Below are 15,775 nucleotides of genomic sequence, written 5' to 3'. Positions count from 1 at the left end.
TTATATCGTTTTAATGACTTGAATTCTTTGCGGGTCTCACCTCCGTAGCCTGCGACGGTACACCGGAGGTGAAAGACAGTAGACTTTCAATGCAACACCACTCAATCAAATGGGCATATGAAAAAGTCCCCCAAAATAATTTTCAAGCGCAAATAAATGTGTACTCACCAAGCGTACCCCAAGACCATATGAAGTTTAAAAAAGTAGATCCTTCCAAGAAAAAGACATACGAGGGCTGTCAATAAAGTTACGGTCCTTTTTATTTTTTTCAAAAACTATATGGATTTCATTCATATGTTTTTACGTCAGACATGCTTGAACCCTCGTGCGCGTGCGTGAGTTTTTCCACGCCTGTCGGTGACGTCATTCGCCTGTGAGCACTCCTTGTGGGAGGAGTCGTCCAGCCCCTCGTCGGAATTCCTTTGTCTGAGAAGTTGCTGAGAGACTGGCGCGTTGTTTGATCAAAATTTTTTCTAAACCTGTGAGACACATCGAAGTGGACACGGTTCGAAAAATTAAGCTGGTTTTCAGTGAAAATTTTAACGGCTGATGAGAGATTTTGAGGTGATTCTGTCGCTTTAAGGACTTTTCACGGTGCGAGACGTCGCGCTGCGCTCTCAGGCGCCGTCGTCAGCCTGTTCAAGCTGAAAACATCCACATTTCAGGCTCTATTGATCCAGGACGTCGTGAGAGAACAGAGAAGTTTCAGAAGAAGTCGGTTTCAGCATTTTATCCGGATATTCCACTGTTAAAGGAGATTTTTTTAATGAAAGACGTGCGGACGGGTCCGCGCGTCGGGACGCAGCCGCCGCGACGCTCCGCCACAGGAAAAACACCTCTGTTGAAAGCCTTAAGGACAAGTTGGAACATGTCCTGCCTGTTAAACAATTTCTCATATACTCACTCCACTGAAAGCCATCAAAAGCCGCCTGGATTTTACAAATGGTTATCAACACGGAGGTGTTTTTCCTGTGCCGCCGCACCGCGTCGGCTGCGTCCCGACGCGCGGACCCGTCCGCACGTCTTTCATTAAAAAAATCTCCTTTAACAGTGGAATATCCGGATAAAATGCTGAAACCGACTTCTTCTGAAACTTCTCTGTTCTCTCACGACGTCCTGGATCAATAGAGCCTGAAATGTGGAGGTTTTCAGCTTGAACAGGCTGATGACGCCGCCTGAGAGCGCTGCGCGACGTCTCGCACCGTGGGAAGTCCTTAAAGCGACAGAATCACCTCAAAATCTCTCATCAGCTGTTAAAATTTTCACTGAAAACCAGCTTAATTTTTCGAACCGTGTCCACTTCGATGTGTCTCACAGGTTTAGAAAAATTCTGATCAAACAACGCGCCAGTCTCTCAGCAACTTCTCAGACAAAGGAATTCCGACGAGGGGCTGGACGACTCCTCCCACAATGAGTGCTCACAGGCGAATGACGTCACCGACAGGCGTGGAAAAACTCACGCATGCGCACGAGGGTTCAAGCATGTCTGACGTAAAAACATATGAATGAAATCCATATAGTTTTTGAAAAAAATAAAAAGGACCGTAACTTTATTGACAGCCCTCGTAAGACAAGAAAAAGGTGCAGATGAAACCTGACGTAAATCCACAAATTACAGTTGGCGCGCGCAATGCATGCTGGGAGAGGGTCTTCTCCACGTCTCGGCAGCGTCCATGATGAGAGGGACAGTTTTGCGAAGGGCTAAATGTTAGCTGTAAATTTGTTATTTTTAAATGAAGATTTCTCCGTTGAATGACAGATCTGGGCTTGCAGATTTACTTTACTACATTCAGAAGGATCTTATGTGTAAATATGTCATTTTTTGGTCCAAAGATCTGACTGCATTTATTTCAATGCAGGTCTACTTTAAATTGTTCTCGACTGAATCAGCAGCTGTTAGAAATTCTCTTGTCCTGCTTTCTGTTTCTTTCATTTGGAAAATATTCTTTTGTTTCACAGTGCTACACATCATCACACATTCTCCCATTTTATTTATGGGGTTCATTCATTTTTCTACACTGTTTCAAACCATAAGTCACTGACTTAAAAGTTTTTATAGTAGAGCCTGACAAATATGGAGTTTTCCCGGCCAATACATTCCTTAAAAATGTCAGTGATTCCTAACATTTTATTATCAAACCTTTGTGACAAAGATATGTAATTGAGGCTTGATATTTTATCATTTAAATCTGAACTTTCTTATAAACAGGGCTGTGAAAACTCCGTGGATCCACGGGATTCCGCGGATTTCATCATGGGGATGGGGGCGGGGGTGTTAGTGTTGTACTCTTTAATCGTGATCGTTACTGAGTTCTTAAAATGCTTATCGCAAAGCGTTTTTGTTTTTTTTGTTTTTTTACGACGTCATGCAAGTTTTATAAGTCCGCGGACACTGATCTGTGTGTTACAGATAGAAGCCAGTTTCCTCGGATCCGCGGAATTTCGAGGAGGATAAATGCCACTCAAAGCCTGGCTGTTGCGACAGTTGTCGTAAAGCAGGACTGGTTGGTTGCTGCGGTGACACTGTGTAGCTCCTGTGCGAAGCTTAGCTAATTGTAGCATGTGGACATCGCAAACCTTTAGAACTTTCAAGTTTTTAAAAGCAGCATGTCTGTGTCACGGAGCGACATCAGACAGAGTGAAGATGGCGAGAAAGACGATTTGAAAAAGTCTGATAAGGACAAGAATCCATGGAATTGTTACTGGCTTCATCAGCACATCTGAAAGATGAACGGGAAAAGCTAACTGGTAAGATTTTTTTTTTCTCTCTCTCTCTGGAAAATAAACATCGTGCTGTTCAAACAGAATTTCAGAGAAGATTATGTGCCTTTTTTTTCTTTCATTAATCTAGAGTTTCTTTCATTGTGGCAAAGATGTGGCTTTGAATGAATTTAGGCTACATGAATTTACACAACAATGTAAATTAGTTTTTATTAATGTAGACTTTTTCATGGGGAAAAAAAGGCATTGTGACTTTGAGTGGATTTACTGGAATTTACACAAGAATATGTGGCTTTTTACTGTAAGGTATGTTATTGATATTTTACCCTGATTTTTAAAATATTCTACAAGCTTTGGCTGTGGTTTTTGAAATACTTTAACAGTCTTTTCAGTCTTCGTGAATTTCATGTAGTTTAATTGTTCTGAGTTAATGCATAATTTGGTTTACAATTAAAAGGGGGAGGGGGGCAGACCCCCTGTGAATTTTCCTCGGTTTTCACAATTTTCATTTCACAGCCCTGTATAAATAACTATAAATATAACCAACAACCAACCAATGTATGCCACGCTGCCTTCTCTTAGATTGGCAGTCGCCATGTTGCATCATTTTGCATAAAATGCTGAATGATGCAACATATTTTAATTTAAAGACATTAATAATACACTTGTGTTATAATGTGATTGTGCCATCATAAAATACTGTATGTAATAGAGATATAAATTGAGCAATGCTTCTGTACCTAGGGACTTATGAAAATAATTGTACAAAATTATGGGGATTTGGGGAGTTCAAAGGGTTTTGTTTGAAAACAGATAATTTCAGTGGTGTTAGGTTTGAATCTGTTCCTTTTCCTTGGTACTACTTCTTCAGTTTTGGAGACTCTCTCCCACATCACACAAGTTGCTGGCATATGAAGATAGATTTTGTCAAGCTTATAAGGAGTTTGATAAAACAGTTGCCTCCACCATCCTCACCTCTCCTTGCAAATTCACTGCAGAAAATGGTTCTGAGGAGTGTTAACATGGCTAAAACCATTCTACTTTGCTCCCCAGACTCCTCGCCCAAGGCCCTCTTAATCCCTGGCCATTTTAGGCATTTTTCTTGATTTGCCTCTCACATGCCTAGCTAAAATAATGCTGATACTGATATGTTTGTATTGGCTGATATTATTGGCCAATGTTATATCAGTCAGGCTCCAGTTTACAGGATCTGCTTGTTGGTATAAAGTCAGTTTGAGGAGGTGAGGTCTTGTCTGTTTGATGCCACACTGATTACAGTCCTTTGGTACTCTGGTTAACCATGACTTCTTTCATTTTCCTGTTGTATTTTTGTTTCCTCAGTGTTGGGCGGTAATCTCCAAGACCCAGATGAAGAATGCAAAGAAGGCATTTAACCGTGAGCAGATCAAGACTGATGCCAAAGAAAAGAAAGAGGTTCATGTTCTCCATATATCGGCTGATCATAAAACATTTACACTTTTGCATGTTTTGATAGTTTTCAAACTGAAAACATGATCAAGCTTTGAGTCAGGATGAATCTCTGTGTGCTTATCTGTGTATCTATGTGAGCTTTTATTAAAAGCTGTTTGACACAAACATTTCCTGACAAAAGTCACCTTAGCATAGTCTTCCTTTACATGTTGCCTATCATCTCCTTCCTGTCCAACTGCGGTCAGCTCCTATGGGCAGAGCATGTGATATAACTGGCCATTTGATTGGTTACTAACCACGCTTTGCTGACATCAGCAGCTGTTTTCTGTAACCGTGTGGTGAATATTGGTTTTGCAGGCGGAGGACAATGAGAGGAGAGATAAGAACCTGGAAGAAGCCAAGAAGATCATCATTGAGAAAGATCCCAGCCTCCCCGATCCTGAAATGGTCTGACGACTGACAGTTCATAGACCAATGATTTATCGAAATGACACTGATTGGTTCGTCACTGTTTGTGCAGGTTAAAATCCATCACCTGGAGGCCAAGCGAGGACACAGAGTGAAGGTGTTTGGATGGGTTCACCGCCTCAGGAGGCAAGGTGAGGACCAGACGGCTGCAGACAAAAAGCCACGTTTGAGCAGAAAAGATGAATACTAATGATTATCCCCCCCTCCCTTCTCCTCCTCCAGGAAAGAACCTGATGTTCATCGTGCTGAGAGATGGAACTGGTTTCCTTCAGTGTGTCCTGTCTGATAATCTGGTACCATGGCTTTAAATCTCTTTCCCTGACATCACTGTACTGCAGCTTTTCTCCAACTATTAACATCACAACCAGTTTTTACACTTTGAAAATGCTCGATTTGATCATAATAAAAGCTTACATTTTTGGTTACTATGATGCTAGTATGGGTTTGTAGCTCCTGGAGTAATTAAATAAACACCTCTCTAATTATGTAGTTATTGAGAATACAGTGAATGAGTGAGAAATGTCCAATGCAGCAGGCGAGTGTTGATCATATAATTCATTCTAGTTGATTGACACCTTCTTTGCAAGTAAATGTTAAACTGCAAAGTGACGACTCACAATGCATCGTTTCAGACTTTTTTATTATTTTTTTTAAGATGTAAAACAAAAATTTGGATCTACTGTTTTGTGCTTGAAGTGTACTTTGATTTTTATTTTTTTTACTCAAAATTGCTTAAAACTATAAATATTGATCGTTATGAATCAAAATTTATCCTTAAAGTGGATTGTACCTGGAAGAAGCATCCAAAATTTGTAAACAAACAAATGAAAAGCTCTTTTGTTCAACAAAATGATGCTTTACATTTTCCCCCCTTGCTCTTTTTTTAACACAGATATGGCCATGTGGTTAGTGCACTTGGCTTCAGTGTGGAAGGTTCCCAGTTCAAACACAACCCCTGCCACATTTCTTCATGTAATGTGGAGTTGCGCCAGGAAGGGCATCCGGCGTTAAACTTGTCATATCAACATGGAGATCTAATTTGGATCTGCTGTGGCGACCCAGAGTGAAAACAAAGGAGCAGCCGAAGGGATTTACTTTTTATTAATCGATAAAATCTGACATTACTGTCATTAAAAGTTTTTAATTAAAATGGTGCTGTTTTGAAAGTGAGCAAAATGTGAAAGTGAAGGTCTAGAGGTTAGACAGGAGGACTTCTGACTAGAGGATCCTCTGTTTTAATCTCCGCAAAAATTACTGAGGCCCCTTGAGCAATCTCCTTAATCTTCAGGTTGCTCCTGGTGTGAGGTTGAGCGTCTTAAAGGGCAGCACACTGACATCTTTGCGTGTGTGTGAGAATGTGAGGCATCATTGCAAAGCACATTGAGTGTCTGCATCAGATGGAAAAGTGTGACAGAAATTCCATCCACTCACCATTTATTTTATATTCATCGTGAGACTTCTAAACTTGTAATAATCAGATTTTATTAAAATTTCTCTGCTGTTAAATAACTGCTCTTCTTCTTGTCTTCAGTGTCAGTGCTACAACGCTTTGGCGTTGTCCACAGAGAGTACCGTCGCTCTGTACGGGACCATCACACCGGTTCCTGATGGCAAACAGGTAAACACACTTATCACACCTGCTTCATGATTGGCTTCTCCTCTTGTCAGTCACCCGCTTTGATTCTGCCTGCACACGGACATGAGAATTTAGACGTAGTTCTGTATTCCTGATATGTTTTATGTTAATCCTTTTTGACTGAGAAATGACACTCCACTGTGAGTGTTTTTGTGTTTTCTAATGATCAGTCAGGAGAATGGAATGTGTTGCAGGCGTTGCATGTAGGAATGGATATATATTGACAAATGAAATGTCAGCGTGACTATAAGAGCCACTGCAAGGGTTTTATTTGCATTTTTCATACCACCCAAATTTTGGGGGAGTTGTGGTGACCTTGAGGCTACGTTAGCATCAGCTTAGCATATTGTTTATTATGGCTCTCAAAGCTGGTTAAGACAGGATCTGTCCAGCCTTGGTCTTCCACCACATCTGGTCAGGATGCAGATCAAACAAACTACACTTTCAGAGCTCAGAGTACATGATGTACTCCTGCAGTAAGGTGATTATGCTTGTCCTCATTGTGCCCGAGCCATAGATTTTAAATCATATCATTTCAGGAGACAGTGTTCAACTTTCTTGTTTACACAGTAACGATGACAAAAAGTTATCCACACCATTGGCGATGTGTTTTATCAGTAATCAACAGATCACTGACTTCTGGCTGTATCCCTCAGTATTTTAAACAGGCCCTGACCCTTTTCTTCATCAGAATTTTTTGATTTCAAAATTGCCTGTTATCTCCAAACTTTTAGGACAAGTGGCCAAACAGCTTAATGAGGTTTTAGCTAAACACAATATTCTTGACAAATTTCAATCCAGTTTCTGTCACTTGTACTCAACTGAAACAGCTCTTCTTACAGTTTCAAATCATATTTTAATGTACAGAGATGCAGGTGAATATTCAGTACTTGTGCTTCTGTCTGCAGCTTTTGACACAGTTGATCACAATGTTTTAATTGAGAGACTAAGGACATGGGTGGGCATCTCCAGGTCAGCCCTAGATTGTTTTTATCCCATCTCTCTAACAAGAGTTTCTCAGTTGCTGCAGCTAAATATACGTCCTTTTCTGCCATTCTGTCCTGTGGCATGCCCCCAAGGTTCCGTTCTGGGACCTATTTTATTTGCATTTGCTCCCACTTGGATATATCTTGGGTAGGGTGGTCTTTATTTTGCAAAGTTTTAAAATACAATACTCTGACCCTTGAATAGGCTCCAATTGATGAAAAAAACATGCTGTGTAAAATTTTGTGTTAATTCATTCATAGAGGGAGCTCCAATGCATTGAAATTTTGCTATTTTTGGCTATATAACACTACATGAACTAGAGCTTAATGGTGCCTCAACCCATCCTGAACAACTTATCAAAAGTCCTGATGAATTCTCCTGGTGCTCACTTATAAATTCAAGAGCCCCCACAGGTGATTTTCAAGCTTTAATTAGTATAGTGCTATTTACCATGAAAGTAGCAAAATTTCAATGCTTTTAAGCTACCTCTAAAAATTTATTTATACAAACAAAATTTTACACCGCTTGTTTTCTTATCAATTGGAACCTATTTACGGGTCAGTGTATTATATTTTGAAACATTGCAAAATAAGGACCACCCTAATCTTGAGTTCTTTTGATGATGTCTCGTATCATTGTTATGCAGATGACATACAGTTGTACATCTCCTTTACTCTACAAAATGTTGATAAGGTATTTGTCATTCAAAACTGTTAATGTCATAAAAAACTGGATGGCTACTAGCTATTTGTCATTTAATACAGCATAAACTGAAGTTCTTGTTTGTGCCCCTGAGAAGTTTGTTCCCTCAGTGATTAAGAACCTTGACTCTCTGTCCTCTTCTGTTCACTCAGCAGTCAGAAATCTGAGTGTTACATTTAACCAGGCTCTCAATTTTGATGCACGTTACCCATCTTGTGCAATCTTGTTTCTTCCATTTACGGAACATACTCACCTGTCTTAGAGACATTGTATCTCAACCTGAGCTGGAAATGATCATCCATTGTTTTATTTCATCATGTCTTGACTATTGTAATTTGCTGTTCCCTAGCCACAGTAAGTCTTCTCTGGATTGCTTGCAAACGGTCCAGAATGTGGCTGCAAGGCTTCTTATAAGGTCATCTAAGAGGTCTCAAGTAGCACCCTTTCTGTCCTCTTTGCATTGGCTCCCCATTCAGTTCAGACTGCAATTTAAAATATTGGTGATGACTTTTAGAGCTTTGCACAGTCAAATGTCACTATATCAGTGAACTCTTGCACTCTTATGTAACAAGTGGGTCTCTGAGGTGCTCAGACCAGAACCTGTTGGTTGTACCTATGTCAAAGCTGAAGACCAAAGGAGACTGTGCATGTGAGGTTGCGGCTCCCGAATGGGGGAATGCACTGCCACTGCATCTAGGTTCTGTGGACTCTATTGGAACTTTTAAAGAGAAGTTCAAGACCCACTTGTAGAGGCTTGATTTTAACTAGTTTTATGTCACTACTGCTTTTAATTTCTGTGTTTCTATTTTATTTTTTTCACTGTAAAGCACTTTGTGATTTTATCTTGAAAGGTGCTCTACAAATAGTTTACTTAATAATGAATGCATCTAAATATGTAGGTATATGGGGAAAAATACAGATAGGCTAAAATGGAATAGTTGTTTTTTTGTCATGGTGAGCTAAATATCATTTGGTTTTAGACAAAACACAAAAAAGGTAAAAATCTTTATATGAAGCTGTTTTTATTTCTTAGATTAAATATTACATCAATTTTAAAAAAAAATGAAGAAATAATTTAGTTACAAACTTAATTCCAAATGATCCAAGTGAAGAAATCGCAAAGGTGACATTAAGAAACACTTGTACATTTAAAAAAAAAAAAAAAATAGAAATAACAATGTTCTGATTTTCAAGGCTCCAGGGGGCCATGAGCTGCTCTGTGACTTCTGGGAGCTGATCGGTTTGGCTCCGGCCGGCGGAGCAGACAACCTGCTGAACAAAGAGTCGGACGTGGACGTCCTGCTGAACAACCGTCACATGTTGATTAGAGGAGAGAATGTGTCCAAGATCCTCAGAGTGCGCTCCACTGTCACACAGTGTTTCAGGGATCACTTCTTCAGCTATGGATACTGTGAGGTGACACAGCCGCTCTCAGTCACTGTGTCCAAAACCATTTCAAGGTCAAGGACTAAGCCATGACTATTGGGTATTAATTATCAGAACTCCTAAATTTCTGGTAACATTTTGTGCTCTTCAGGTTACTCCTCCAACATTGGTGCAGACGCAGGTGGAGGGCGGCTCCACGCTATTTAAACTTGAATACTTTGGCGAGCAGGCCTACCTCACACAGTCCTCCCAGCTTTACCTGGAGACCTGCATCCCTGCATTGGGTGACACTTTCTGCATCGCCCAGTCATACCGAGCTGAGCAGTCCCGAACCCGCAGACACCTGTCCGAGTGAGCACGTCATTCATGGAACAAAACACACCTCGATAACGCACACATGAAACAAATTCACACTGAGAACAACACGCATCAAAGAAACCCAGACTGAGAATTCTTTCAGGTTTCAGATTGTATCAATTCTTTTAAGTGATGTTTTACAGATTTAGTTTGTAGCTTCACTTGAGAATTTGATTGCTTACAAAAAAAAAACCTTAATTAACATTCATTAACTCATTTATGCCCAGATTTTTTTTTATTGTGAGTAGAAAATGACAGTGATACATTTTTGCAACAATTGTTGCCAGTGGGGCAAAATGGGTTAACAACAAATTGTTTGAAATGGGAATAAAGTGATTCAACAAATTTTAACAACAATTTGATGCTGTAATTGAGAAACTGCTTCAAACAGCCATAGATTCCTGTAGTAGGTAGTCACATTTTTTCACTCATGGAATTATTTTCAGTTTATTTATATAATGCCAAATCACAGTATAAGTTACCCCAAGGTGCATCACAACAATAAGGTCTAACCTTGCTCATCCCTTATCAGGTCAGGGAAAACTCCCTGAGGTGTCAATTTCTTGTTTATAACAAGAAACTCCTATCAGACCAGACTCGGAGAGGTGACTATCAGCTTTGGACATGCAGCCAATAATAAAGCAGAACACAGAAATGACAAACATGCAAAGACAGAGATGTTGCAGACAAGCAACTGTAGACATGTTAGAGGCCAGTGGTCACAACAACTGATGGGTCAAACGACATCCAAATGCTAAAAATCAGTCACTAAGCATACACAGTATAAATGGCAAGTCAGTGTTCCGTCCTGTATTCCATAAAGTCGAATTTGCTCTAGTAAAACTGTCTTGGAGCTATCCAGGCATTATTTTCATTTTCTGAGTCTAATGCTGCTATTAAACATTTCACAATAATCACCAGGTTTTAATTGCCAGCTTAATTTTTCTGTACCTTTTATTACTTTACTGATTGTGAGAAGAGGAGTTGTCATATAATTTCTTGTTTTTTTTTTTTTTATTTCCAGCTTGCTGAGCTAAACTTAATATATTTGCATGATTGCAGATAACATAACTGCAAGCAGAGAAAAAAAACTGAATTGTCAGTTAGCAAAACTGCATTTTCTGATAACCCCTCCAGCCAGTAAACATCTTTAGAAGGACCTTCCAGCTTTTTGTCACACTGTCATTTTGTAATAACTTACATAAGCAAGTGTAATACTGAAAGTGTTTATCACCCGATCATAACTAAAAGTGTGCTTAAGTCAATAAAAGCCCTGCCTACCACTTGAGAATTTACAGAATATGGATTAGAACCTCAAAAGAAGTAGTTCAGTGTATGTCCTCCCTGTACGCTTATGATGCTGTCTTCTATTTTCAGAAATTGAACTCACTCTGTTTTCTGTGGGTTTTTACTTATTTATTGTACACTTAGGTATACACATATCGAAGCGGAGTGTCCGTTCATCACGTTCGAGGACTTGCTGGACAGACTGGAAGACCTGGTCTGTGATGTGGTGGACCGAGTGCTGAAGTCCCCTGCTGCTCAACTGCTCTATGATATCAACCCTGTATGTCAATTTTGGCTCTGACGTCATGCACAGTGCATGTTATTACGATGGGGGTTTTTTTGTGTTGCTGTTGACATAATCTGCAAATATTCTGATCGGCCAAACATATTCGAGGTTTAGAGCTCAGAGCTACTAATCAGGACTAATTTACAGAAACAACAAATATTCAACATTTTATAACTTTATAACCATGAATATGCTGGTTCTCATTTGTGATTGTTTATAGAATCAATATTCATTAGTTATCCTGCAACTCATCCAGGGCTGGTTTTATGAAGCAGTCTCATCTTGTTTAGTTGAATAAACTCACTTAAATAATTTTTTGACATTAGTGGTTGCACAAAGCGCTGAGTCAGCTAAAGTTTCGCATTACCCAGCGTGATTAAAGTTTTTAGCCTGGTACAGAGGAGGCTAATCTTATTTTAGTCAACGCAACTTCAGTGTTCAACTTCAGTTTTATCATAAAATGGCAGCTATTATGTAACAACACTTGATGGAACACACGAGCATCCCTACATCTCTCATATTCCTTCAAAAGACCCATTTCCGTCTGTGCTCACAGCCGGCCGCATGGCTTCTGACGTGCCGGAGTGGTCCATGTCATATGGTAAGGTTCTGTACTCTTGTCTTGGCCCAACACACCAGCCACAGTAGTGATCAGATATTTAGCTGTGATCTGGGTCTCTGTGCGTGGATGGTTGTGTGTTTGTGGCCGTCACCACAATTCGGCTTTGGGTGATCTCAAGGGGATCAAGACTCTGGTGTCCTAGATTAAGGTATGGATGCTCACTAATTAGACAACAGACTGTTGCTGTCACTGTTTGTTCATGTGTGGTTGTTTGTCCTGGTATGTTTTATGGTTGGGGTCCCGTCTCCTCGATGTCTCACGTCGCAGTTATTGTCTTCACCACTCGTCTTTCGTTCTTGTCTGTCTTTGTGTTGTTTTGGTGGTCGGCCCTTCCTGATAGAAGTTGTCGATTGGCTTTGAGTAGGATGTTGTAGGCTGATTGGGAAGAGCGGATGGGGATCACACACACATCGCATTAACTCATGCACTACATACCGTCTGTCTTGCAAGAATAAATTGCATATATGGGTATTACTGTTCATAAATGGTTCTGCCAGTGTGGCATTTATCATTACTATATATGCAGACGGGGGGAAAAAAATTCCTTCAAAAGGTGAGCTTCCTCCACTTTTGGCCATGGTTGCAGCAGATGACAACTGTCGTGTGTTGGTGACAGTTCTCACATTAGCCACCGGGCATCGCAGTTAACGCTGAGCAGCGTTGTGTGCACAAAAAGGGTTGACAAGTATAGAAGAAGAAACCGATAGTGAAACTGCGAGGCTAAGCATGACATTCAGCAGTTTGCATTTATCTGTAAATGTTAAAAAAGCCAGTTATCGAAACAGAGGCTGGATAGTTCATGACATCTACCAATCCGGAAGTAAACAAAACTCTCGCGCATTGGAGCCATCTCTTGGCAACGGCATGTGTGAGGCCGTTACGCCTGTGAAAACCGTCAACTAATGTAAGACAGCCAATCTTCAAGTTGTGAAACGGTGATTAGACAGGTAATGTTGGACGACTTTACTTGTGTGAAGCACACTGAAGTGACTTATGTTGTATTTCGCTGCAGTATTTAAAAAAAGGATTGCGTTTTGAGGAATTTTAGAGGGTTTTGAAGATTTCAACGAATAATTTCAGACATCAGTTAATCTCTTAAGTGTTTCTCTATTTAAGTTTGATCTACAGGATGTATTAAAATTGTGAAAATTAAATACATTTTCATGGGTCCTTCTGCTTTAACAGACAGTTTTTCCACCAAGTTAGTTAAAGGTGTTGGATTGTTAGTCTTTGAGTAATCTTGCCAACAAACCAACCTAAGTAGTGTGTGTGTGTGTGTGTGTGTGTGTGTGTGTGTGTGTGTGTGTGTGTGTGTGTAAGTAAAGGTTTATTTATTCTTTTTTCATTTCTTTTTTTCCAGAACTTCAAGCCCCCAAAGAGGCCTTTTAAAAGGATGAATTACAGTGAAGCTATCGAGTGGCTCAAAGAACATGATGTGAAAAAAGATGATGGAACCTACTACGAATTTGGAGAGGTAAAGAAACTAATTAGGTTCATGTGAATGGGAGGCAGATTATCGTCACATCGGGTACAAAGTCAGATGTTGTCAGTGTGACATCATCGTTTAAGCCTGTTGTTGGGTTGTGTGTGTGTGTGTGTGTGTGTCGGGGGGGGTGACTTCTGCAAAGTGTCTTGATTTTCATTTTGGCGTCCATGTTACCAGGTTACAACATGCACATGCGTGAGATAGGGATTGTACATCATACTGACATTTACCAGCAACATACAGTAACATGGTTTACAAAGCCTGTTTTGTTTTTTCTCCATTTTAAGCAGTGGATAAAAAAAAGGTAAAGTACAGGTGTGCTGTATTGTTAATGAAGAAACCTGCATAAACCGTAACTATATGATGTCAAGGAGGACAGAAAACACTCCAGCAGACTGGTTGCCATCCAGCACTCAAGGTGGTGCCATAGTGTGCAGGACGCTCAGAGCCAGTGCACGGTCCCTGATGTGACGATGACCTGATTTCAGATACCACAGTTGAAGGGCAGTCGTTTTCCGGTGTGTCTGCTGTCTCACTCCATCGTGCACCAGCTCCACAGCGGAAGTGTTTGGTCATGTGAGCTGCATTAGTTCAACAACTCAGCTGTCACACACAAGCAGCACATGTGGAATTCAACAGATGTTACTGTCTGTCTGTCTGTAGTGCTGAGGTTAACTGCAGTGCCTGACATCGCTACAAGGTGTCAGTGTTGTGCATTCTGTGAGCTGAGATAAATCTAACAAACACTTGGTCTTTGACCTTTAGGATCCTGCGGACTGTATCGTCCTATCACCAGTGGTGGGCACAGTTCTGCTAATCGCTAATTAGTGAAGCTAACTTTTTTCGTTAGCGGATTATCTTTTCATCTCATTTTGAAAATTAGCTGAAATTTAATTAGCTTCCGTTAAATTTTGTTCCGTTAGCTTTCAGTCCGCTAGCATTTCTTTGCTGGCATAGTGAGTGAGACCGAATGGTCAAACATTTGTAAATACTAAAACCAAACATTAATTCCTGTCCACTGGATGTTTTGCAGTGGTGTCAAAAGTACACACATTTGTTACTTAAGTAGAAGTATAGATACTGCATTTTAAAAACACTCTGGTAAAAGTTGAAGTATCAACTTGACCTCTTTACTCAAGTAAAAGTGGGAAAGTATGTGCTCCAAAACCTACTTAAAGTATAAAAGTATAAAGTAACCTTTAAAAAAAAAAAAAAAAAAAAAAATAGGTAGATGCCACTATATGAATTGAAAGCTTAATTTAAAAACTGATTCGTTCTACATGTGGCCCAAAACCCAAAATTACCCCCCAACACCACCTGCACAAAAATGTTTCAATTCTAGAAGCTGTGAAATGCAATCTAGGACTATTCCAGACAAACTGCAGTGAGTGCAGCATCCATTTAGTGAGAGAAAAAAAAAACTTTCCTTATTCAAATTCATTCCAGTAGTATTCTGCTCTTACTAGGATGCAGCAGTTTTCCAGCTTGGCAGATAGTTCTGGAGGAAATCACTGAAGAAATTAACAAATTGAAAATATGGTTTGGCCGAAACAAACTGTCATTAAACTTGAATAAAACAGGGATGAAATGGAGGTGTGAGAGTCACTAGGTGTTCACAGGAAACACTTATTTATTTCTCTATGTATGTATGTAGGTGGAGCCGCGCCGGTGGATGTGCGCTGAGGTGTCAGCGCACATCCATCTGCACTGAAGCCAAGAGTAACGAGGCTGTTTGTTTTAAAATGTAAGGAATAGAAAGTACAGATACTTGTGTGAAAATGTAATGAATAGAAGTCAGAATTAGGCAGAAAAATAAGTAATGGAGTAAAGTATAGATACCTAAAAAGTGTACTTAAGTACAGTAACGAAGTATTTGTACTTCGTTACTTGACACCTCTGATGTTTTGCAACAGCCAGGAAGCAGTAAGGAGCTCTGCCCCGCTGCCCTCCCCCAGCAGAACTAGGCGGGCACGTGTCGCAGACTGAACGGTCCCCCTAAAAATCGGTCCCCCTGATGACGTGGTTCACGGATTAACACCTGATTTCTGCTTCACACTGCACTCCAGTCATCATCTATCTCAGCGACAGATATCTGAAGCTTTTGTACAACAATCATTTCCCCAAAAATTCAACATTATTTCATCATAAAAGCGGCGGAAGTGATCAGAGTGTCGCTGCTAGTTGATGCGTTCACTGCCCGTCAATCATTTCAAAGCGTCACGTAATTTTGCCAAGTTCCTCCTTAAAACTGACTTTAGAATGGTTTAAAAGGTTTTACATTTATCATCTGATGGTTAATAATCCCATTAATCCATTAGATTGATTTGGGTGAAGAGACTCCATCTCAGACGTGCTGCTGTGGTGTGAAATGACACATGCGCAGATGCAAAAGGCGAACCAATTTTT

At 40.2% G+C, this 15,775-nt stretch overlaps 1 protein-coding gene across 3 annotated transcripts in view; it reads left to right on the top strand.

Moving 5' to 3' along the window:
* Window positions 1–15,775, top strand: part of nars1 (asparaginyl-tRNA synthetase 1) — a 59,775-nt gene that overhangs the window by 8,308 nt on the left and 35,692 nt on the right. For 2 of the 3 annotated variants that reach the window (XM_034191854.1, XM_034191855.1), the window contains exons 4-12: window positions 4,063–4,155; window positions 4,510–4,599; window positions 4,673–4,751; window positions 4,843–4,913; window positions 6,152–6,238; window positions 9,140–9,361; window positions 9,483–9,682; window positions 11,120–11,255; window positions 13,244–13,357. In XM_034191854.1, coding sequence (XP_034047745.1) covers window positions 4,063–4,155; window positions 4,510–4,599; window positions 4,673–4,751; window positions 4,843–4,913; window positions 6,152–6,238; window positions 9,140–9,361; window positions 9,483–9,682; window positions 11,120–11,255; window positions 13,244–13,357 — 1,092 coding nt within the window. Of the gene's footprint in view, window positions 1–4,062; window positions 4,156–4,501; window positions 4,600–4,672; window positions 4,752–4,842; window positions 4,914–6,151; window positions 6,239–9,139; window positions 9,362–9,482; window positions 9,683–11,119; window positions 11,256–13,243; window positions 13,358–15,775 lie in introns of all 3 variants that reach the window. The other variant, XM_034191856.1, reaches the window with a different exon arrangement.

The sequence above is a fragment of the Thalassophryne amazonica genome, chromosome 17, assembly GCF_902500255.1.
Source record: "Thalassophryne amazonica chromosome 17, fThaAma1.1, whole genome shotgun sequence".
NCBI lineage: Eukaryota > Metazoa > Chordata > Actinopteri > Batrachoidiformes > Batrachoididae > Thalassophryne > Thalassophryne amazonica.
The sequence above is the reverse complement of the archived record's forward strand: the minus strand, read 5'-3'. Positions and strand labels throughout refer to the sequence as shown.